Genomic DNA, 25,688 nt, shown 5'->3' on the forward strand with positions numbered 1-25,688 from the left:
CACCTCCCTCAGAACTTCTCCTAACTGGCAGTTAACTGACATTTATTCACTGATCACTACCTTCAGCTGAATACAGCCTGAATGTATCTGATCCAGGCCCTGCCTATAAATATTAAACACAATTGTCTAGCCTGACTTGGACGAGAACATCAGGCGTTATTCGAGCATCAGGGGTTATTCAAAGGAGAGGTGAGACTTTAAGACACTTCACAAAAGAGTTTCTGAGGTGAAGATTGAGAACAGAGAAGGGCTTTCCATCTTAAACTAGGGAGGTTCAACCTGTGAGTCCTCTCGTTAAACTCTCCATGAAAGAGATTGGGTGGGATGTGGGGAGGAGAGAACACATCAACAAGACCAGGCTCTCTCATCTCAGTGACACTTTCAGATCTGCATTTCCCTTCAGTGGAAGTAAATCCCACTGAAATCTGTGGAACTAGCTTCTGAGGAGGCCTGGTTAGAGCTGGGGGATATTTCAGTATCATCTGATTATTTGACATTTGATGTCTTTACTGGGTATTAAGAAGTTGATGGGTAGTTAGCCTTTCTTTGAAGTCTTCTTTGTCAAAAGCAGCAAAAAGATGAGAAGCAAGTCCGCCAACAATAAGATGACCACGTTGGTAGTATTCATGTGGAATTCTGGACAGATCATGGACGGTACAATTCGTGGTATGTTTGCACACCTGATGTGGCAGATGAAAGAGAAGGGGCACAATAAACAGCAGCATACTGAAGCACATATTCTTTCTCATCAAACAATCTTATTTCCATCCAGCACATGAACCTTCCTTCACAACCAAACTCAGTACAATATTCTGCCTTATCACGAACAGCACTTCTCTAACAATTCACAGATTAAAATCCTATTTTACAACTTGATTAAGAAAATAGTTAAAATCCTTCCTCTCCTCTGTCCTCTCCCTTGTAAAGAATGGCAAGAAGAGGTTATAATACCCATGTTTTGACATTGGTTAGTATTTTCTGGAAATCTACTGAGACATTATCCAAGGGAGACATAGGCATGCTGAGAGTGATAATTATAGGTGAGATAATAACAAGCTCTCTTTACATCAGGAACATCTGAAAATGCCCAATAATAATAATAATAATAATAATAATAACCCTGTTTCTGATGTTCCATTCATAGTTCTTTCTGACTGTTTTATGGCTCTACAATAGGGCATGCAGAATTAACAGCAATGAAAAGAGAAGAACAGTGGGCCAGTCTCTTATCAGTGTCAACCAGTGGAAAAGATTAATCTGACCTCCTAAAATTTCCCACCTGAACACCACTTCATTAGTTTTCTAACAATTATACTGAGATGAAATAATGGTGAAAAGGACAGAGTTTTGTAGGTGTTTTCGTTGGAAGCACGAAAAAATAGGAATCAAAAAAGGAGAATGCTCTGGATGCCAAGATCCGGGTTGGGGGCACAAACTCTTGGTTGAGAGATTCCCACAAACAACTATTTATGTACCTGATAGAAAAGCCCCTCACTACTAGTTGGAGGGAGTAATATATAGAAGTAATAACTAAAAAGTAGTGAATGGTGGTATTATATTTTCTAATAAAATGGAGCTTAATTTCACTCATGTTCAAAATGCTTTTACTTCAAAATATTCATTCAGAAGCATTCTGCCCTATCTTATAACTATAAACCCATTAAAAATACCAAAATTGTTATTCATTGAATTCTAAGTTTAAAAACCCCTCCAGGAATGGTCTAGCATATATTGCCCATAACCATGGGCATCCCTCACTGCACACGAATAATAACTAAATACTTAATTAATACCCAGATATGGAGGGAGAGAGCTGGAGAGTTCTCATGGCTTGTGAGGGCAGAGACTGGAGGTGCAGCAGGGGGCTGTTTATGCTATTCAGCCCCCCCACACACACCTGGCAGCTAATGTGCATAGAAGAGCAGCAGAAGCAGCAACATTTCCACACATCCTCCAGTCAGCTCCCAAAATAACAGATGTGGGTATTTTAGGTGCAGTATTCTTGATCTGGGATGGAGAGAGAAAAGTATAGAAGACATTCAAAGGATTTAGATGGTGCTTCCCACTTATCAAATCTTCATTTATGGGTGGGCACTTGAACGTAACCCCAAGTAAGTGGGCACTCACTGTTCTGAAATCTCTGAGACAGTAGCAACTCTACTGAAACCTTACTGAGAGGAAAATAACCTAGAAAGGATCAAGCTTAAAAAATAAAAATGCCTCTCAGTGTATTGGTTTTTTTGTTCAGTTTCTAATCAATTACCCTTTGAGGTTCTAGTCAGGCCCCAATATTTTGTGGTACTCATAACAGTTTCTTGGTTTTCCAGATAAGACTTAGATTTAAAACACGATCAGGGGCTCCTATCTCAGAGGGACCACAGTGAATTTTGTTAAAGAAATTGCACATAGCAATTGCAACACATAAAATACAAGATAATTTAATGATGTTGATAAAGAGAATTATATTGCTCATATTTTGGTAGAAAAAAACCCACGAAAATGATAGGATTTTTTATTGCCTCTTTATTAATTGCTCCTTGCTGTTCAGATGAGGCCTCAACACAATGATGTAGCATTTTGGGAAAAAGATAGAACCCAATATGCCAGCACTGGAGGCCAAGATGGAGAAGATCTCCACAGCAACCATGTGTTTCCCCTTGGTGCTCAGGTACACTGGAACAAACGAGATCCAAACACTACAAAACAAGAACATGCTGAAGGTGATGAATTTGGCCTCATTGAAGCTCTCAGGCAGTTTCCTGGCAAAAAAGGCCACAACAAAGCTGACAATGGCCAAAAAGCCCATGTAGCCCAGGACACAGTAAAACAGGGCAACTGACCCTTCGTGGCAGCCTAGAATGATTTCCCTCATCACAGAATGCATGTCAGAATCAGGGAATGGGGGAGAGGTTCCTAACCACACAGCACAAATGCCTGCTTGGATAAGGGAACAAGAAATCACAATGACGCTTGGCAGTCTTTTCCCCACCCACTTCCTCATTCTGGATCCTGGTTTGGTGGCCACAAAGGCCAGAACCACCGTGATCGTTTTGGCCAGAACACAAGAAACGGTCACTGTGAAAACAAGGCCAAAAGCCATTTGTTGGAGCAGGCAGCTGACTCTTTCTGGAGGGCTGAGGAAGATCAATGGGCAGAGGAAGCAGAGCAGAAGGGAAGTGAGGAGAATGTAGGTGAGGTCCCGATTGTTTGCTCTGACAATGGGTGTGTCCTGATGTTTAATGAAGATGGCTAGGACCACCACTGTGAGGAGAGAGAGGGAAAGAGCAAACATTGCTAAGCTCATCCCCAGGGGCTCTTTAAAAGACAGGAAGCTGATGGTCTTTGGAATACATTGTGTTTGATCTCTGTTTGGATAGTGGTCTTCAGGGCACCCAACACAATCTTCCATGTCTGGAAAGAAAACAATACTTTCAGATTTCAGATGTGTTGGAGAGCAACTACTAATGGTGTCAGTATGGAACTCATAAGGTTAAATTACAATTTTTGCAGGTATTTCCAGACAAACCTGAGTGTAAGTGTGAATGAATGAGAATCCCAGCTTAGCACTCTGTTCTGGGTCATTCAGCAAACCCTGTGATGTCACACTAACTCCCCAGTTTAGATGGATAAGGGTGGTAACTACAAATAAATATCATGCTTGTCTTAATTACTCAAGTGTGGTACATTATTGGAATCAATCCATCAAATCATGTTTTGCTAGACAGGCACACGAAGTGGCTAAGGTCACAGAACTTTCCTGTAAATTTTGCTGCAGAGGACTCTGTGAGATCACTTCCTTTGTTTGCCTTGGCAGGCAGCTATAACACTACTCCTTCCTGCTTGGGCATCTCCCTCTTTTTCTTCGTCATGCCTCAGATTTTGTACTTTTGTAATTTATCAGTTAGAAACCTGCCTTCATTTTGCTACTGTAACTGCTGCTTCGAAAACTAGATTATGTAAATACTACTTTTATTTCTTTACAAAACAAAGTGTACATGATTGTTCTTTTTAAGGAGGAGAAAAGGGGTAATATGAGGGAAAATCCAGTTTGCCACCAAGCATCCTAGATTATTTCTAGAAGGTTAAATCAATGTTATTTTAGCTTCCAAGTTTAAAGTTGCAAAGGGTGATACCCTCCTGATCTCACTCTTGTGAGCAAGGGATTATAATGACTAAATTATATATCCTCTCCTTGTAGCTAATTCTAGTCCTACGTTCAGAACAGGAACTAAGGAAGGTGTCTTATGGCAAGTCGGATCACTGGCCCAGCTAGTTCAGTATCGCCTGCCGTACTTTAGCCTCTGACAAAGATTAGATCATCGGTAACTAACCTTTCCTTTTTAAGACAAGGTTCATTTCTTGGGGGGGGGGCTCTCTGCCAATATGGATCAAGGTGAAAATTACTTTTGTTGATATTTCAGTGGGAAAGTTACCAAAATGGCACTCTTTGAACCAACACATGAACCAAAGTATTGTTACCCTGTGAAATGTGTACATCTCCAAAATTTGTGATGCAGTTTTCTAATCAAGTGATATGTACAGAAATGCAACATATTCCCATTTATTTATTTATTTATTTATTTACTTAGCTTCTTCCACGGCTTCTAACATGACATTTTATTTATTCATCTATCTATTTATTAAATTTGCATACCACCTTTCACCCAAAAGTAACATCACTGGCCCACTTAGCTCAGTATTATAAACTCTGACAAATAATAGAACATAGGTGACAAAACTTTTCTTTTTAGGACAAAGTCCATATTTTTTTTAATGGGGCTGTCTTCCAATAAGGATGGAGGATAAATTTGGTTTTGTTGCCCTTTGAATGGGAAAGATCTAAATTGCACTCCTTGAACTAACACATGAACCAGAAGATAGTTGTCCTGAAAGATATGTGCTTATCTTCAAGCTTGCAATACAGTTTTCTGAACAAACAATATGTACAAAAATGCACATATTACTAATTAAAGTGGAACCTGGGTTTTAAAATTTCTCAATTGACAAAGGTTTTGGAACTCGAATGCCGAAAAAGCGAAAGTAAATGGCTTCTGTTGAGATACCACTGTATTTTTCTCAATTTTCTCTGTAAATTTGCAGACCGCCCTTTGTGCCACAGTTTTTGAACGTTTTGGAAGTCAAATGGTCTTCTGGAATGGATTACAATCGAAAACTAAGGTTCCATTGTATTTACTTAACTTCCCCCACAACTGCTAATATGACTTAAGTTTGAAAGGTACATATCCTGGGTAAGTCTGGGATGAAATCTTGCATTGAGGAAATGGAACACCTGACATTTTTAACATGACATTTCATTTTATTTTCCTTATTTTTCTTATTTACTAAGTTTGTATACTACCCTTCATCCAAAGATCTCAGGGAGATTCACAGCATAGCAAATGTTATAAAATAATATAGCATGATATATGTTTGAAAAACACCATATATCCTACCTTTCTGGGATGAAATCTTGCCTTGAGGACATGGAGCACAATCATAGCAGCAGAATGGCTCCCCCTCCTTCTTCTCCTTCCTGGAACCAGGAGGGCAACTTGGGTTACATACAGAAAGGGGTGGAACCTGCCCATTTAAATAAACACATAAACAGTTTAGCACACAGAAATTAGCTAGAACTAGCAAGCACTGAACAACATATTCCAAAATCAGGGTCAAATTACCCTTTCTGCTTTCCATGGTTTTAAAACAGAATGCTGAAACTGACCATCTTTGAGCCCCGTTCTGCACAGAATGCATGAGGACTCAATTTGGGAAGAGGATTGGGGGCTTATCTTCATAAGCTCTGCCCCCATTATCCCCATATACAAAAGGAATATCTGTCCCACCCCCAATTTTTCATTCTTAGCACATGTAAAAGTTTATGCCTTCAATTGGTGTAGTGCCAATTGTTGTTTAGTCATTTAGTTGTGTCCAACTCTTCGTGACCGCATGGACCAGAGCACGCCAGGCACTCCTGTCTTCCACTGCCTCCCTCAGCTTGGTCAGACTCATGTTTGTAGCTTCAAGAACACTGTCCACCCATCTCACCCTCTGTTGTCCCCTTCTCCTTGTGCCCTCCATCTTTCCCAACATCAGGGTCTTTTCCAGGGAGTCTTCTCTTCTCATGAGGTGGCCAAAGTATTGGTGTCTCAGCTTCACGATCTGTCCTTCCAGTGAGCACTCAGGGCTGATTTCCTTAAGAATGGGTAGGTTTGATCTTCTTGCAGTCCATGGGACTGTAGTGCCAATAATGATCTAAAAATGTGGAGAATGTGTGGAATGTGGTCTTGTGGTCAGATCCTGGTTGCAGGTTTCCTACAGACATCTGGTTGACCAGTTTGAGAACCAGGTTTATTATTTATTTGTTTTCTATACCTCCTTTCGTCGGAAGATTGCAGGACAGTTTACAGTACAGTCGTACCTCGGAAGTTGAACGGATTCAGTTCAGGAAGTCCGTTCAACTTCCAAAACATTCGGAAACCAAGGAGTGGCTTCTGATTGGCCGCAGCCAATCAGAAGCTGCGTAAACTGCGTTGGCTGTTCAGGTTCCAAAGAACATTTGCAAACCGGAACACTCACTTCCAGGTTTGCAGCGTTCAGGAGTCAAAACGTTTGACTTGCAAGACGTTCGTCAACCAAGGGACGACTGTATAAAATATACGAAAATGCAGAACACAGTAACAAACAAAGCAATACCTGCCTCTGCCTCCATCCCTGGTTTAAAAGGCCATAGACAGTTTAATCTGCAAATGGCCTAGGTGAAGAAGAATATTTTCATCTCACACCTAAAGATATGTAGGGAAGGGGCCAAACGAGCCTTCCTTGGGAGAGTTGATTTTCTATACCTTTGCCCTCATTTATTGTTTGATTCTCCCCCAATCTAAGAAGTCCCTTTCCTCATTCCACAGTTGGGGACAAAGAACAGTTGTGCACAAATTTCTGTGGCCCCTGCTTCCTACTCAACCATTAGCATTTGATCTCCAAGGAACCTTCTTCTTGCCAACAAAGTCATGAAGTACATTGATACAGAAAGAGCCCCAAACTCCATGCATGCCATATCCAGATGCTGGACAAGATTAGCCATTGGTGTTACCCTGGACTAGATGGGCCGTGGGTGTGACCCAGCAAGCTCATCTTATGTTCCCATGTAGTGTAGAAGAATACGGCTGGATAGCCACATATGTGCTGGACTGATGATCTATAAGTGCAAGAACATTCTGTTTTCCTATCTCTCGTAGGGAGAGGAATTATGCCCCACCTGGTAAAAGCTGCTGTGCCACACCATTCTGTTGTCATCAATGGATGTTTTCTTTCCCGGGGCAGCTTCCACATCCACCCTTCCAACCTTGACCCTCACAAAGGAGTTATTTGGAAAAGTGACCAGGTTGGTAATATCAAAGCCAGTATCTACTTCCCCATTCTCACTAAAAGATAAAGTTTCTCCAGCAGAGTTGTTGAAGGAGACACTCCTAAGAAAGGGCTGGAGCTGCATTGAAATAAAAATAGTAATTATGAATAATGCAAATCTCTCTCCGTACTGGCACCCAGGATGCAGGTCGTGCAATGCAAACATAATGCATTCCTTAGAAATAATTCACAAGGTGAGCATTTTCATAGGGAGCTAATGTTTTCCATTATTTCCTGGGGGGGAATCTCAATGCATTCCCAACCAAGAAACAATGAGAAAAAAATCCAAGGCTTTCAGGTCTCATTGCCTGGATATCTCCCCTCTTTCAAGAGAATGGTAGGGTAACCAGCCTCATATAAACAGCATAGGTAAAGGTAAAGCTAAAGGGACCCCTGACCATTAGGTCCAGTCATGGCTGACTCTGGGGTTGCGGCACTCATCTCGCTTTATTGGCCGAGGGAGCCGGCATCCAGCTTCCAGGTCATGTGGCCAGCATGACTAAGCCACTTCTGGCAAACCAGAGCAGCGCACGGAAATGCCGTTTACTTTACCTATTTATCTACTTGCACTTTGACATGCTTTCGAACTGCTAGGTTGGCAGGAGCAGGGACTGAGCAACGGGAGCTCACCATACTTGAGTCTAATTAATTCACACAGAGGTTAATGCCATAGAGTAAGCTACCTTGCCAGGCTCACTTCCCCTCACCTTGGGAGAAAATGGCAGCAAAGCCTTTTGTTCTACTCAGTCCACATCTTAATTTGGTGCATGCGGAGCTCTGAGCTGTTCCCTCCAGCCATATGGATTTACCCAATCTCTTTTGTTACAGACAAAGTATAAAACAACCTATATTTCCATGCTTTTGTTTGCTGCATGCTTTGCTGTGTTAAACCTCTGGTGGGGTTCTTGCACGAAAGAGTACTTCCCTAGCTCTGCTCACTGTTCCCAATCCCCGTTCCTCAGCCTCAGTTACATTCTTCTCCAGCTCTGGCTGCCTCTTCCTGCCAGCTCTCCCTTTCTCCTCTTAGTGTAGGCTCGGATCCTTCTTTTAACTTGAGTGCAGAGAAGCTGCTTGTGAAGGACCAGCACATTGCAGGATTGGATCATTCTGCTTAACAGTTGTAAGCAAGGCGGTCTGAACCTGCACTGTGCAACTCCTCCACAAGCAGCTTCTCTACACAGCAAGAGAGAATCTGATCATACTGTCCTACATATCACTGCCCAGGTGTGTGTGTGTGTGTGTGTGTAGGCATTACCTGCCAAGGCTGTAGCATTAGAAGCTCCTGCATCCCTCCTTGCACCACTGCTCCGTATTTGGTCCTGGACAAGAACATGGCATGTAAAGCATGTGCTGTTGCATAGACAGCATTATAGAGACTGTAGCTGTGGCCAGTTATGCTCATCTCAAAACCAGACGAAGGGAGATCTTCCAGCTTTTCATCTCCAGTGCAGGTTCCACTGGACTGTTTCCCTGTATTGGAGTTTGTAAATAAACAGACAAAGGCTTGTGCCCAGAACTGCTTGAGAAAGCCATTTCCATTCACTTCAAAAGGATTTTGTGCCTGAAGAAAAGCTTTGAATCCTTGCACCACATTTGAATGAACTGTAAAGGAGAGGGAACCATGAAAGACTTGCATATCCATGCTCATTTGATAGGTCATTGCCGTGAAATCCAGCTGTGCTGTCAGAATCCACACTTTGCCCACAGGTTTTTTTTTTTTTTTTATAAATATTTTATTAGGTTTTTAATAAACAAATTTCCACTTTCAAATACATACTTCCGTAAATCCAATGGACTTCCCCCATCTCCCGAGCACTGCATTCCCTGTGTAACCAAAACCTCAGCAATTTGTTGACTTGTTTTATACATAACAATATATCTTCCATTTTATCGTGTTATCTGTTGTAAACATTTCGATACAATTGCATTAATTTTTAATTTCCACACAATAAAAATATTTCGTTACCTCACTTCTGTCTTATAGTGTCTTATTTATCAATTCAGAAATTTGCCGATACTGAAGGTATACCTTCCTAGAAAGGAGCATTTTTTAACATTCATACAACTTATAATGCTTTTTCAAATAGTCCTTAAAATTTTTCCAAACTTCCTCCGTTTCTTCTTCTCCCGAGTCTCGAATTCTGCCAGTCATTTCAGCCAACTCCATATAGTCCATCAGCTGCGTCTGCCATTCTTCCAATGTGGGTAGATTTTGTGTCTTCCAGTGCTTTGCCAACAGAATCCTCGCTGCTGTAGTAGCATACATAAAGAAAGTTCTATCTTTCTTGACCATCCTCTGGTCTACCATGCCCAGAAGGAAGGCCTCCGGTTTCTTAGGTAAGGTGAATCTCAGCACCTTTTTTAGTTCATTATGTATCATTTCCCAGAAGGCCTTCACTTTCGGGCAGGTCCACCAGAGGTGTAAAAATGTCCCTTCCTCTTCCTTACATTTCCAACATTTATTATCGGACAGGTGATATATCTTTGCAAGCTTGACTGGGGTCATGTACCACCGGTATATCATTTTCATAATGTTTTCCTTCAAGGCAGTACATGCCGTGAATTTCATTCCGGTGTTCCATAACCTTTCCCAGTCTTCAAACATAATGTTATGCCCCAAGTCCTGTGCCCACTTTATCATAGAGGATTTGACAATCTCATCCTGTGTGTTCCATTTAAGCAGCAAGTTATACATTCTCGAAATTAGCTTGGATTTTGGCTCAAGCAACTCTGTTTCTAGTTTCGATTTTTCCTCCTGAAAACCCACTTTTTTGTCTGCTTTAAAAACTTCCTGGATTTGAGCATAATGCAACCAATCTCGCACCTTGTTTTTTAACTTTTCCATACTCTGTAACCTCCATTTATCTCCAATTTTTTCAATTATTTCCCAATATTTAGGCCAGTGGGCCTCCATATTGAGTCTTTTACGTGCTTTGGCCTCCATCGGTGAGAGCCACCTCGGAGTTTTACTCTCCAATAAGTCTTTGTATTTTGACCAGACCATGAAAATTGCCCTTCTGACAATATGGTTTTTGAACAATTTATGAACTTTAACCTTGTCATACCACAAATATGCATGCCACCCAAAAGCATTGTCAAATCCCTCCAGGTCAAGGACGTCGGTGTTCTCCAATAGGATCCAATCCTTCAACCAGCAGAGGGCTGCAGCTTCATAATATAACCTCAAGTCCGGCAGGGCAAACCCCCCTCTTTCTTTCGCGTCTGTTAGTATTTTAAACTTTATTCGGGGCTTTTTGCCCTGCCAGACAAATTTAGATAAATCCCTCTGCCATTTTCCAAAACATTCCACCTTATCCACGATCTGGAGGGACTGAAACAAAAATAGCATTTTCGGCAATACATTCATCTTTATAGCAGCTATTCTGCCCAACAAGGAAAGTTTTAGTCTTGACCATGTTTCCAGATCTCTTTTTATCTCTGACCAACATTTCTCATAGTTGTCCTTAAATAAATTCAAATTTTTGGAGGTCAAGTGCACCCCTAGGTACTTTACTTTTTTAACCACATTTAGTTCTGTTTCTTTTCTGAACTCCTCTATTTCAGTAGTTGTCAAATTTTTTGCTAAAACTTTAGTTTTTTGTTTATTCAGCTTGAATCCCGCCACCCGACCAAAATCAGAAATTAATTCTAACACTCTTTTAGTACTAGAGGCTGGCTCCTGTAATGTTAATACCAAGTCGTCTGCGAAAGCTTTCAGTTTATATTGTTTCTCTCCGACCACAATTCCCTGTGTCAACCGGTCATTTCTAATCATGTTCAGTAGCACCTCCAGGACTGAAATAAACAACAGAGGAGATAGAGGGCACCCCTGTCGTGTCCCTTTTTCAATTTTAAACTCCTCTGTCACCACGTTGTTTACTATCAATTTGGCCTTTTGTTCTGAATAAATTGCTTCTATTCCATTTTCAAACCCCCGCCCTACTCCCATCCTTTCCAAATTTTTCTTCATAAACAGCCAAGAAATGTTGTCAAAGGCCTTCTCCGCATCAATAAAAATCAACACCGCTCTTGTGTTTGAATTAATCTGTAAAAACTCCAAAATGTCAATGATGTTTCTTGTGTTGTCAAATAAATGCCTACCAGGGAGAAAGCCTGCTTGGTCCTTATGAATCACTTCATTTAAGACTTTCTTAAACCTACTTGCCAAAATGTCTGCAAAAATTTTATAATCCACATTTAGGAGTGAGATAGGACGGTAGTTTTTAAGTTGAGTTTTTTCAGATTCTAGTTTTGGGATCAACGTGATGAAGGCTTCTTTCCACGTTTCCGGTGCCTTCCTCCCCTCCATAATCTGGTTGCAAACTTCCAGCAATGGTTGTGTCAATGAGTCCTTCAGTACCTTATAATATTTGGAAGTAAGCCCATCAGGTCCCGGAGATTTGCCCAGTTGGAGGTTCTGAATGGCGCATTCAATTTCTTGGGTTGTGATATTACAGTTCAGGGTTGCTCTCATTTCCTGGGGTATTTTTTGTAATCCATTAGTTATAACAAATTGGTCCACCTCTGAGCTTTTTTGTGGCCTTTGAGAATAGAGTTCTTTGAAATATCTCTGGAAGGACCTTCTAATTTCATCGGGTTTCTGAACCATTCTCCCTTCAATCTCTAGATTTGTAACTGTGTTAAGTTTTTGTCTCTTTTTCAGCTGCCAGGCTAACAATTTTCCACATTTGTTTGCAGATTCAAAGGATCTTTGTTTCATTTGTTTAATTTTCCATTCCACCTCTTGATTTATCAGTTTCGAATATTGTGCCTGGAAAAACTTCACTTCTCTCAATACTTCCTTTGATTTAGGCCTGGATCTCAGTTTTCTCTCTCCTTCTCTTATTTTCTCCAAGATCTTCTCCTTCTTTTCATTCCAGAGTCTTTTTTTAATCGTGTTCTGTTGTATTAGAAACCCTCTTATCACTGCTTTGCTTGCGTCCCAGATTATTCTTTTTTCCACATTTGTCTTTAAGTTTATTTCAAAATAGTCCTTTAAAACTTTTTGGGCCTTCTTAACAATCTCCTGATCTCTTAGCAAGGCGTCATTCATTCTCCATCTGAACGATCCGGTTGTATTTAGTCTCAATTCCATTCTCAAGGCGTTGTGGTCGGAGCAGGTTTTTGGGCAGATTTCCACTTTTCTGGTCTTAGGTGCCAGCCCTCTAGTTATCCATATTTGGTCGATTCGCGTCCATGTCATATGGGCCTCAGAAAAGAAAGTTCCTTCTTTCCCTAGAGGGTTCTTGATCCTCCATATGTCGATCAAATCCAAATTGTCAGTCATTTCAAAAAAGGTTTTTGGAAGTCTGCCATCTTTCGTTATATTAGCACTTTGTGACTTATCCATATTCACTGAGGCGACACCGTTCATATCTCCCAACATGATAATGTTGTTATAGTCCAAATAGTCCAGCATAATCTCATGCAGCTTCTTAAAAAATTCCGATTTTCCATCATTTGGGGCGTAGATTCCTAGAATTAAAAACTTTTCTCCTTGTGTCTGGATTTCAATTGCCAAAATTCTGCCCTGTTCGTCTTTAAATACAAATTTTGGGGACAAGTTCTCCTTTGCATAGATCACCACTCCTCTTTTCTTAACTTTATCCGATGAAATAAATTCTTGGCCTAACCTTTTATTAATTAGCACTTTTCTATGGAGTCTTGTCACATGTGTTTCTTGCAGGCAAATAATGTCCAATTGTTCTTTTTTCAAAATATGAAATACTTTTCTGCGTTTTTCTGGAGAATTCCCGCCATTTATATTCCAGCTAAGAAGCTGTAGAGACATCCCGGTCTACTTCTTGGGTATCACAGTTGGGTATCTAATTTATCTTCCTTTTCCGGAAGCTGTGGTGCCGGGCCGCCTCCAGATGGTATGGATCCTGGTGGTAATCCCAGTGGTGGAGGCCAAGAATCTACGGCTCTCTTTTGGAGGTCCTCCTCGTTGTCGTGTAGGAACTTCTGGTGGTCTTCTGGTGTTTTAATTCTTACCTTCTTTCCTTTATAGGTGAATGACAGACCTTGAGGAAATTCCCACCTATAAGGGATTGCGTTGTATCTTAACAATTTGGCCAAGTCTGTGTATGTGGCTCTAAGGTCCAGCAAATATTTAGGAATGTCTCTATAAATTTCTGCCCTTTTACCTTCGACTTCCAGGGATTTTTTAAAGTGTTGGCCTAATATCTTGTCTCTTTCCTCTCTTGTTCTCAAACAAACCAAACAGTCTCTGGACTTATCTTTTTTAACCGATCTTCCCAGTCTGAAGGCCGTCACAATCTTGAAATCTTTATCTTCTTCAACCCCCCAGAATTTAGAAAACAGCTCCGTCAAGAATTTCTCTAGGTTGCCCTGTTCCAACTCTGGGACAGCCCTCAGCCTAAGATTACATTCCTTACTTTTCAGTTCCACCATTGACAGGTAGGCTTGCTGTTCTCCTACCTGTCTTTTCAGAGGTCTTACTTCCCCTTTGATCTCTTCCACCTTCTTGCACGCTTGCTCAGCTTTTTGATTGGCTTCCGCAGCTAATTTGTAGTTCTCCGCCGTAGCTCCTTGCAGTTTCTCAATAGCCTGAGTGTGCTGCGAAACCTGATCTGTTAACTTGCTGATAGTAGATGTAGCTCTATCAATTTTAGATGACTGATCGTCCACCTTCTTATTCAAAAGTGCCAATTGTTCCAAAATTTGTTTCAGGACTGGATCAGTTCCTCCAGCTGCCATTTCTTCTGTAGCAGGCGTTTCAACTTCCTCCTCCTGCGCCGTCAACACAGTTGGCACCGAGGATCTACGATGATGAATCAAGGTTGTTTGGACAAGCTGTCCAGCTCTCTTGTCTTTTTTCTTTTCTTTAGCTTCCTCAGCTAAAGCTTCCTTAGCTTTAGCTGCTCTTGTTTTCGCTGGGCCACTCATTCCCCAGCTGCTGTTCAAGGTCAAATAGTCTTTCAATCCATGAGAAAGGCAAGTCCAGAGTATAAACAATTAAACCACAAAAAATCCCAATAAGATACAGTTCCCAGGCCACTATGCCTCCGCAAATCCACTAGGGGGGGTTTTCAAAGGAAAGAAAGTTTCTTTTCCACCATCAAAGCTCCTACTTCAACTGAAATCCCCAAGTTCAGAAAGGAGGATTTCAGAAAGTTCTGTTTCAAATTAGTGCCACAAGGTAACGGAGAGGTTTCGATGACAGTATTAAAGCGATAGTGTATCCATCAATGCAACAGTTTATGTTAAGAGAAAAGTTTCAGCAGCCTGACAGTACTCATTTGCAACACTGGCAGTCCAATAACTCGGTTATCCCCTTCAATTCCACATCTCTTCACAATAGGAGGAAGATTCTCTAGCACCCTGAACCAAAACATTTATTTCTTCACTCTTTTTCAATTTCTAGAAACACACAGTCTATTAATGCCCCTTCTTACTTCTTTCGAGATCTCTTTTTAACGCTTCAGCCCGCATCGGGTTCTTTGCTTTGCTCCGATTAGCAGGACCGGAAGGCGGACTTCCTGTTACTCGCCTCCCGTTTTCAGCCGAAATAGACAAATTTAAGCTAATCCTTAATCAGTTCTTTGGTACCCCTTACTCACGGGTAGATTGCAGCCAATCTCGATGTTTTTCAAGAAGAAAGGTCGGCGCTCATCAGCAACAGCAGCTTCACTTCCGCGAAAAGAGCGATGAACTCACAGCGCCGCTCCCCCGTTCACGATCCGGAGCCTCTTACGAGGTCCCTTCCTCGCTTCTGGGGGGGCTTCTGGCACCCGCCGAGTCCCACGGCCACAGGCTCGCTCTGCCTGCGGTTTATCTGGATGGGTCTCCGCTTCGCCGTAGCGGAGGACCCTTTTTCGCGGAGCCCCTCTTCACTGAGTAAAGAGGACCGCCATTGCCGTTTTGCGCCGCCTCCGGAAGTCCACTTTGCCCACAGTTGTCTTGGTCACATTTTCCAATTCACCTAGTGCTACCATTGATCGCAAGATAAGCATAGACTTTGTTCCTCCATAGACAACAACAACATTGGCTTTACTTTCCATAATAACTTGATAGATTTGTATCCAGTCAGAATACATGATATAATACTCAGTCAAATATGTGGTTTTCAGGTTTGTGTCTGAGAAGGCCAAGCATATGCCTTTCTGGGAGAGCAGAGGTTTCAGGGCCTGAATAAATCTCTCTCCACTGTCATTATCTCCAGCAAGCAACCCAACCCACGTCCAACCAAAGTGAAGAAGTAACTCAACAATCCCAGTGTACTGATGGGCTTCATTGGGCACCATCCTATAGAAGGAAGTAGATTGCCTTTGACTAGCATCCTCTGGGGCAAAGGAGCCATAAGTGAGCTAAAAGGAAATAAAGGAGCATATTCAGTAAGAGTAGACAAGCTGTATATGTCCTTTGACAGCCTGCCAACACAGAAGGCCAGATGAGCCAGTTGCCTCGGGAAGGCAGACTACAGAAAGCTGGGAGGAGTGGCAGATCTGACCTCTATTAAGTCCACCCCATGCTTGTTGACTACCTTCTCTGCCATCCCTGCATGCCCAGTTTCCTGCGCTGAAACCCCTTAATGCCTGCTTTCCCCCCTCCTTATATTTCTTGAGCTTGAACGTCTTGCTTTTCTACTCTGCTGCTTTCCTCTCCTGCATCAACCTTGCTTCACCACAGCATTTCAGCTCCTCATTGCATGGTGTCTTAACTTCCCTTCCTTCCCACATCTCTATCAAACCACTATTGCACAGAATCTCGCTCAAGTGCCACAATGCATGGGCAGCTACCAGCTTTGCAGGCTCCCAGCTTTGCAGGAGAGCAGCTTCAGTCTCCAGTCATTAAGGTATGGGTCAAAGTTAAGAGAGACACTAGTTAGCAGAATATAAAGTGGAAGCGTGTTTTGGAGTGGTGAGGAAGCATGGATGAGTTAGTGCTCTCTCATTATCACAGTACTTTCTGTCCATCCCAATGCTCTCTATCTTTATTTCACTCTCCTCTTCCTTCTCCATTGCATTTCACTGCAAACACTTTTTGTGGAGGGAAGGACTACTCTCTGTCAATCACAACTATTTTTCTACTATACAAAACCTTTCTGGATACAAAATATGATGGTAAATGAGTCTGAAGTCCCCAAGGTGGTATCTTACCTGGGGGATCTTGTAGATGTCCAAGATGTCTGCCATTTGGAGGGAGATATCAAAGTCCAGTCCCCCAACAGCTGTCACCAGATGTTTCTGGGTGTCGCACTTGTAGTTAGGTAGAAGTGTGGAGGGAAGGTTCAGAGTGACCCGGTAGGTCATCCTTTCATTGAAGTAACTGTCATAGATGTGGAATCCCAATGTGTTATTAGGCAAGATCTTGGGGTTCTCATTGATCTCCTTGACAGCAAAGGCCAAGGCCAGAATATGCTGGTAGTTCTTTGGCACAACACTGCAATGAGAATTTCATGCTGTATACTAGGGAGATACATTATGCAATATTCTTTTTAAAAAATTAGGACCTCACAAGAATTCTTCAACGTCTTATTGCAAATTGTGCTTTAAGATACAGGTATCTGCAAATCAATTTCCTCTTAAAGGATGCCTTTTTCTACTTGTATACTTCTATACCACTTTCACTGATACTTACATTACTCAATTATATTTCAGGCTGCTTGGATAATTCATGTCATTTAAGAAATCTGCTTTTATGACACTCTTCTGATAAAAACTGGGCAGATTCTTAGCCTAAAAAAGACACCAGCCCACTGGTTCTGATATTCAGCACAAAATTCACCATTAGGTTTGTAAGGTTTAATATTTTATTATGTTTTTATATATGCTGGAAACCACCCAGAATGGGCGTGGTACTATTACTACTATTACTACCATTACTACTAGTATATTGTTAACAAATAGCTTAACCTTAGCTGTCCACTTTCTCTGGACTTTACCACCCACCGCCCTATTTACTTCTCCCAAGTGACTGTTAACTGCAATTTCTTCACTGATCAGAACCTTCCACTGATCACAATCTGTTCTTGCCCAGACTAATAAAAATGAATATGCATTATCCAGGGCTGTCTATTAATATTAAACACAATTTTCTTTCCCCCCATCACCAAGCAGCTTTCACCAAAGATGCATGCACCGCATTAACAGCACAGGGTTTCAAACTTTGACAGTAACACACAAATATCAACAGAGACGATGAAAATATTTTGAAAGCACAAAACATAGACATACATTTATCTACTGGTACTGATCTGATGCAAAAAAAACCTGCATCAGAATACAGAGAAGTAGGTAGCCTAGCTTAATGGATAACTTCTCATCATTTTCAGACCTGTGACAGGTCTCATCGTTTTCAGACCTGTTAACTAGGAGTGTTATTTGAGTCAAGCCTGACATGGATGCAAACACCTGGGGCTCTTAGAACTCCACATTCTAAGAGGTGAGCTTTTAAGACCCCTCACCCCAAACTTTCAGAGGTGAACTTCAATATTCAGAACAGAAAGACCTTTGCCTCTTAAACTAGGCAAGTTTAAGATGTGTCTTCTTTTTAAACTATTCTTGAAAGAAATATGGGGGGGGGCAGAGAGCACATCAGCAAAATAAGGCTCTCTCATCTCAGTGACACATTCAGATCCCCATCTCTCTCTTCCCAAGCCAAGTCGAGCTTGCCCATCCACCTATGCCTGGAAGCAAATAAGTGGAACTGGCTTCTAAGTAAGCATGTTTAGCACTTGGCGATGTTTTGGTATTATCTGATTACAGAGTGGCAGGGGGGACTCAGCTAGATGGGCGGGGTATATATTATTATTATTATTATTATTATTATTATTATTATTATTATTATTATTATTACTTGACAAATGAAGTCTTTACAAGATATTAAGAAGTTGATGGGTAGTTAGTCTTTCTTTGAAGTCCTCTTTGTCAAAAGCAGAATGGAGGTGAGAAGCAAGTCCTCCAACAATAAGATCACCAGGTTGGTAGTATTCATGTGGAATTCTGGACAGATCATGGATGATGCAACTCGTGGCATGTTTGCACACCATAAGTGGCAGATAAAAGAGAATGGGCACAATAAATAACAGCATGCTGAGGCAAATATTATTCCCTATCAGACACCCTCATTTCTATCTAGAAAATGAACCTTAGCTTCAGAACCATCCTCCGTTCTATATTCTGTTTTGGCATGAACAACACTTCCCTACCAATTCACAGATTAAGATCCTATCCTACAACTCAACAGCAGAAATCATTCCTCTACCTCTGTGCTTTCCTATGCTTAGAATGGCAAGAAGGGTTTTTTATACCCATGTTTAGACTTTGGATTGTATTCTCTGGAAATCTATTGAGACATTACCCAAGGGACACTTGGTAATTACAATAATGATTATTACAGATGAGATTGTAACTAGCTCTCTTTACACCAGGAACATCAGAAAAAGACAAAACAAAAACTTTCTCTTTATGAGAGAACAGAAGGACATTCAGGACGACGAAGAAAACAACAGTGAGCCAATCTGTTATCCTGAAATGCTTCATCTGATTAATCTAATCTCCTAAAATTTCATACCTGAACACTAGTTCATTAGTTTACTGACAATTATACCAAGACAGATCAAAGAATGATGAAAGGTGGCTTGTGTTTGTTTTAAGCTTTTAGAAGTTTAAAATATATTATCTTGAGTCCAAAACATCCCTCTTCCCCTAGCATAGAAAAAGGACACACATCATCCAGAAAACACAGGCAGTAAAACTTGGCTTAGTTACAGTGGAGGAGGTTCCATATTATTGGTACAGGAATATATGAGAGACTTGTTAGAATCATGCGGTCTGTGCTTGGAGGAACCAGCACAGATCTCACATGTTCTGCTTCTTAGGAAGAGCGATTGCCTAGTCACTCCTAAGGCGAGCTAAGCCTGGCACAACAGCTTACTCTGTGGTCTTAACCCCATCATGCATTAACTCAGATTGAAGCATGTTGGTTAGATGAGACTGGTTCCATTAGACTAGTTGGAAGAGCAGGCTTAAATGTGGGAGGTGGCCTTGGAGATATTCCAGTAAATGGTGAAGACCATGTTTTCGTTTTGACTGGTTTCAATTGACTTGGGATCAGCTGAGCTATGTCCTGCTTTTGTAGGAGAAAATGGAAATTGCTTGGCTTTTTCTGAGCCAATGGAGACTGAGATTGGGAGGATTTTCTCCACAAGATGGATCACAGGTCTGCTTGTGTATTTTAGGGACCCCCTTTTTGAAGCCTGCTGAAGGTATCATATAAGGAGGAGAAATAAAGATTTCTGCTGGGATGGGGGAGGCATTCAATTCAGTTCCTGTTTAAAACGGAAACAATCATGTTTGTTCTTTCTGAATAACAGAAGCAAACAAATAGTGCATAGTGAAAACCACATTACCACACAGCTTGCAAAAATGCCGACACTGCATGGAAAAATGTGTTTATTGAAGAACTACCGACAAAAGAGGAATGGCAGATAAAATTGATGGACTACGCAGAATTGGATAAGATGACAGGGAGAATTCGAAACCTGTGGGACCAGAAATTCTTGAAAGACTGGAGTAAATATGCAAGTTATTTGAAAGACAATTGTAACCAACTGACTATGCTTGTAGGACTACAAGAAGTTTTGTAAGGAGACCTATATGAAATATGCAGAAAAGATTTATGAGAATGGATTTTAAGTTATAGGTTATTAAAAGTAATAGGTAGGGTAATAAATGTAAGATTAAGAGATGAGGCTGGAAAATCATTAGACACGGTTGATGGGAGTCTCAGGCTAAAATTGCCAAAATGTTGCATAAGATGAGATGAGATGATATGTTCTGTTTGGAAAATATATGTAAAAACTAATAAAAATGTATATTAAAAAAGTAAAGAAAAATGTGCTTATTGGTAGAAATTGACACAACAATGCTTAAGAATTTTCATGAGGATATTTTTAAATAAAAAAAACATGCAGAAATATGAAGAACTGAATTTAACATGAACAAAATGAGAATCTGGTAAAATCAAAATTGGCAGGATCATCCATCCCTATTGACTACTAATTCAGATAGTACCTCTACTTACGAGTACCTCTGGTTATGTATCCTTCGGAATACACACGCAGCAAACCCGGAAATATTTTTCCAGGTTTCGCCATGCATGCATGCGCAGAAGCTCTCTACTACACCACACGCATGTGCGGAAAAGGCACCTCCGGTTGTGAAAACCTCAGGATCCAACCGGAGCTCCGGAATGGATCCCGTCCGCAACCGGAGGTACCACTGTACTTTTAATTTACCTCGTCAATTACATACACAAATGACATGTATATGTAACACCCAATGAGTTCTGATTTCCAAGATTTTGGGCCTAGAACCAATGGGGTGGTGCAGATTACACACCCGTTACAGAATTGAAGGTAAACCTGAACAAAAACAAAAATGGTACAAGTAAGATATTATAATATACACATTAAGGAAACATACATAAGGATGTATACATAAAGGATATAAATATCTGGAATATCTAAAACATTCCTAAGCTAAGTTATACAACATGATGTCTTAGAATGTGGAAGTTAAGAATGAATTGCCACACAGAGTGGAGGCAGTACCATAACCAGAATAAAAAGTCTGATTCTAGCACTCTTCTCAGTTAGAAGTCATTATAATCATGTAATTCAAGATAGAGGGTTATTAGTGGTGTTACTGACTGCAGTGTGGATGGAACTAGCTAGTATTTGGAAGCAAGGGTTCTGTAACCACAAAGGATGGATGGTACAATTTTGTTGGGGACATTGGATTATCTGACCCAACAAAAGAGAGACATTGAGGGTATAGAGAAACGGCATAATTTTTATGTTGCATAGTTTCCATTCATTAGTGATATTAATAAATCTTGTAGTCCTCCTAGCAACCTGCATCTCATAGAGCAATGTGGTGGGCCTACTTTCAGTACACCCACAATCAGCCCACGTCTTCAGCGCCTGCATGGGCTGGGCTACCGGAGCACCTTCTCTGACCTTCCGATCACAGGAACACCAACGCAGCATTCCCAAGGAGCAGGTCCTGGTGCTGTGGACTCATCTGCTCATGTGAGCACCCAAACTCAGCAGAGTAAACAGAAGCAAAGCTGTGGAGGTATTGCAGCATACCTAATTTATTTCTACCAATTAATCAAATAAAAGAACATAATTATGTATGAGAGGAGCAGCACTCATACAGTCATCCTTTCTCTTCGCAAGACAGATCAAAGAAAAAGAACAACAGTACCAGAGATGTAAGTCTCGAAGAGTAGCTTCTGCCCCTCCTTTCTCACAGTATGAAAGTAAAACAATAGGATCAGGTGATCCTTGCAATGGGAGGGATGAAAATACTGATATATTATAACAATGTGCCCATTAAAAATACCACAATTGTTACACATTGAGTTTTAAGTAAACACAAATCCCTGAAATAGCAAATATTGCCCAAAACTATAGACATGACAGAAGCATGTGTTATTTTTCTAGAAAAAGATGTGCCAGAACACATCATGAATACCTTCCCATTCTATTATAATGGCAATAGTGCCTATGTGAAAGATGCCAGAACTGAGTTCTCGTGAATTCTGGCTGAAAATATATAGCAGCTCAACTGAAGCTTTACTTACTAGAGAATCACCCAGAAAGGAATGAGAAGCTAGCTGTAAGTAAATAAATATACAAGACTCCCAATAAATGGCATTCTTACATTTAATTTCTAATTAATTACACTTTGGTGTTCTAGTTAGGCCTCAATATTATGTGGTATCAATAACAAGGTTGGGGACCCCTGTCTCAGAGACTCCAAAGGATTTTTAAAGGACCTGCAGGTAGGAATTGTAACAGATGAAATGCAACATAATTATATGATAAGAATGAAGAGAGATTATTTTGATTTATATAATGGTACAAAAAACAAAACAAAGATGATGATATAATTTACAACTTCCTTTTTATTAACTGTTCCTTGCTGTTCAGATCAGGCCTCAACAAAATGATGTAGCATTTGGGAGCAAAGATGGAGCCCAGTAAGCCAGCACTGGAGGCCAAGATGGAGAAGATCTCCACAGCCACCATGTATTTCCCCTTGGTGCTCAGGTACACTGGAACAAAGGAGACCCAAACACTACAAAACAAGAACATGCTAAAGGTGATGAATTTGGCCTCATTGAAGCTCTCAGGCAGTTTCCTGGCAAAAAAGGCCACAACAAAGCTGACAATGGCCAACAAGCCCATGTAGCCCAGGACACAGTAAAACAGGGCAACTGACCCTTCGTGGCACCCTAGAATGATTTCTCTCATCATTGAGTGCATGTCAGAATCAGGGAATGGGGGAAAGATTCCTAACCACACACTGCAAATACCTGCTTGGATAAGGGAACAAGAAAACACAATGGAGCTTGCCAGTCTTTTCCCCACCCACTTCCTCATTCGGGATCCTGGTTTGGTGGCCACAAAGGCCAGAACCACCGTGATCGTTTTGGCCAGAACACAAGAAACAGTCACTGTGAAAACAAGGCCAAAAGCCATTTGTCGGAGCAGGCAGCTTACTCTTTCTGGAGGGCTGAGGAAGATCAATGGGCAGAGGAAGCAGAGCAGGAGGGAAGTGAGGAGAGTGTAGGTGAGGTCCCGATTGTTTGCTCTGACAATGGGTGTGTCCTGATGTTTAATGAAGATGGCAAGGACTAATATCGTGAAGAGAACGAGAGAAAGAGCAAGGAGTGCTAAGCTCATCCCCAGAGGCTCTTTAACAGACAGGAAGCTGATGGTCTTTGGAATGCATTGTGATTGGTCTCTGTGTGGATAGTGATCTTCGGGGCACCCAACGCAATCTTCCATGTCTGGAAAGAACGTAATGCGTTTAGATTTCAATTGTTAGGATAGTAACAACATGCTGTGAGTATGGAACGCTTAATGTTAAATTAGAGTTATCACAGATATTTCCATAGTAACCAAACTGAAAGTGATGCCTAAGAACCCTACTTCAACCTTTGTGTTGGGTTATGTGGGGTGTCCTGTGATGGCTTGCTAACTTCCCATAAACCACATTGTTATTGTCCAGAACAGGTACAGTCCATGACCATTTTACACAGGGGTTCCATTCCCAGCCCCATTACACCCCCACATACTAGGTTGAACGCATTCCATCGCACCCGGGTGTATGATCATGTATCATTCATAGACATGTTTATTTGTTATTGCCTGAATTAAAGAAGGTGTCTCATACGAAGTCATATCACTGGTGCATTTAGTTCAAAATTCCCTGCTATATTTTAACCTGTAACGAAGATTAGATCATGGGTCACAAACCGATTCTTTTTAGGAGATGGTCCATATTCCTTTATGGGGGCTATCTGTCAATAGGTATGGAGGAGAAAATTGGTTTTTATGCCACTTGAATGAGAACGCTATCTACATTGCCCTCCTTGAACCAACACATTGACCAAAGTACAGATGCCCTTAAAAATGTGAACTTCTCTAAACATTTGTAATGCAGTTCTCCATTCAAAAAATACATAAAAACGCACATATCACCATTGATTGATTTATCCTTCTCCTCAACTTCTAACATGACATACGCTTGGAAAATTATATATCCTTTGTCTCTTACCCTTCTGGGATGAAATCTTGCCTTGAGGACATGGAGCACAATCATAGCAGCAGAATGGCTCCCCCTCCTTCTTCTCCTTCCTGGAACCAGGAGGGCAACTTGGGTTACATAGCGAAAGTGGTGAAACCTGCTCATGTAAATAATGGGGAAGAGGGTAAGGAAAAGCTTTGTCTCGCTCTGTCATAATACTAGAACTCAGAGATAAAAAATGAAGTTAATTTTTGATTGATTGGGGCACCGTTTCACACAGTATAGCTAAAACTATGAGACAGAATTCTACAAGAGAAAGTGATGGGCATCAACTTGGCTGACTTTAAAAGATGATTGGAAAAACTAATGGAAGAGAAACCTATCAGAGGCTACCATCCTTGGTGGAGGGTATGCATTTACTCAATGGTCAGAGGAAGTACGGTGCTGAATACCAGTTGTCGGAAACCACAAAAGGGGAGAGAGGTCTTATGATCATGTCTTCTTTGTGGGTTTCCTACAAGCATCTGGTTGGCCACTTTCAGAACCTTATTTATTTATTTATTTATTTATTTATTTATTTATTTATTATACCATGCCACATTAACATAAAAGGGGAAAGCATGACAAACACAATCAGTAGCATCCCAGTTTGAAAGACCATAAATAGTTTAATTCACTAATGGCTTGGAAGAAGAGGAATATTTTCACCTGGTGCCTAAAGATACAAAGGGAGGTGCCAGGCAAGCCTTCTTGGGGAGGGCTGATTCTTCTCTGATCTAAGAAGCCCCTTTCCTTCTTCTACACTTGGTGACAAAGAATAGCTACCCACAAACCTTCACAGCCCCTACTTCCTTCTCAACCATCATGCATTTGAACTGCAAGCAGGAAACACCTGCTTCTTCTTCCCAAGAGACTCATGAAATGCACTTGGACGAAAAGAGCCCCAAGCCAAAAGCCACATGCCATATCCAGATGCTGGACAAGACTGGCCAATGGCATTATTCTGCACTAGGTGGGCATTGATCTGAGCCAGCAAGATCATCTTATGTTGAGATTCCTGTATCCTGGACAACATGACCTTGAGGATGTCTTCCAACCTTATGATTCTATTATTCCTTTTTAAATAATAATAATAATAATATTTATTACTTTTAAACACTACAATAAAAGAAAGAAAAAAGAAGAGAAGAAGAAAAAAACAATACAATATATAAACATTACACAACACAACATTAACACAACAAACTAAACCAAACAAAGCAAAAACAATTTAAAACACACAGTTTAAAACACATCATACCATTTCAATATCCTATCTTTCATTCCCTTGTTTCAACGACCTCCTCTCGCCTCCCTTTTTGCATTCCACGTCTATTAATTGTTTCAGCAATTCCTTTCCATCTTCCTCTATTTTCTGTCATATAATTATCTTAACATATTTTAACCTTATTTTCCCTTAATACTATAATAATTATTTGTGCTTAATTCCTTATAACATTTCTACTAAAGCCATATAACTTCATTCCAACATTTTTCTAACAGTCATTAATTTTACAATATTTCTATAAATAGTCTTTAAACTTTTTCCAATCTTCTTCCACTGTCTCTTCTCCCTGGTCTCGGATTCTGCCAGTCATTTCCGCTAATTCCATATAGTCCATCAATCTGGTGATCTTCTGTCCGATGCTCTTAACTCTTTTCCAAGTCCCTTCTGCA

At 40.8% G+C, this 25,688-nt stretch overlaps 2 protein-coding genes and 1 long non-coding RNA gene across 5 annotated transcripts in view; 1 reads left to right on the forward strand and 2 right to left on the reverse strand.

The window, feature by feature from the left end:
• LOC309354406 lies at positions 1 to 15,604 on the forward strand. 2 transcript variants are annotated; one of them, XR_014162265.1, is made up of 3 exons: positions 1 to 189; positions 7,236 to 7,381; positions 15,498 to 15,604. It is a non-coding gene; the product is annotated as an uncharacterized lncRNA (long non-coding RNA). The 2 variants fall into 2 exon arrangements; XR_014162266.1 differs by lacking the exon at positions 1 to 189 and adding an exon at positions 6,104 to 6,207 and having other exon boundaries at positions 7,240 to 7,381.
• LOC309354041 (uncharacterized protein) overlaps positions 1 to 25,688 on the reverse strand; it is a 182,937-nt gene that overhangs the window by 92,286 nt on the left and 64,963 nt on the right. The window contains 1 exon segment of the mRNA XM_081883736.1: positions 5,454 to 5,580. Within this exon segment, the coding sequence (XP_081739862.1) occupies positions 5,454 to 5,580 (127 nt within the window).
• Positions 8,890 to 24,541, reverse strand: LOC309354241 (vomeronasal type-2 receptor 26-like). 2 transcript variants are annotated; one of them, XM_081884321.1, is made up of 3 exons: positions 24,003 to 24,541; positions 16,527 to 16,809; positions 8,890 to 9,006 (listed from the first exon to the last, which is right to left on the reverse strand). In XM_081884321.1, exons 1-3 carry the CDS (start codon positions 24,032 to 24,034, stop codon positions 8,944 to 8,946), a joined length of 378 nt encoding a protein of 125 aa, XP_081740447.1. In that variant the 5' UTR covers positions 24,035 to 24,541; the 3' UTR covers positions 8,890 to 8,943. The 2 variants fall into 2 exon arrangements, with proteins under 2 accessions (XP_081740447.1, XP_081740446.1); XM_081884320.1 differs by lacking the exons at positions 8,890 to 9,006; positions 16,527 to 16,809 and adding an exon at positions 22,296 to 23,232.

This window comes from Podarcis melisellensis (genome assembly GCF_964234715.1).
Source record: "Podarcis melisellensis genome assembly, chromosome: 13".
Lineage (NCBI taxonomy): Eukaryota > Metazoa > Chordata > Lepidosauria > Squamata > Lacertidae > Podarcis > Podarcis melisellensis.

Excerpts from the sequence above, each read along its gene's own strand:
- LOC309354241 (XM_081884320.1), bottom strand. The coding sequence starts at position 24,186 with ATGACAGAGCGAGACAAAGCTTTTCCTTACCCTCTTCCCCATTATTTA. Across the intron at positions 23,233-24,002 it reads CAAGATTTCATCCCAGAAGG|ACATGGAAGATTGCGTTGGG; the intron begins GTAAGAGACAAA and ends CGTTCTTTCCAG.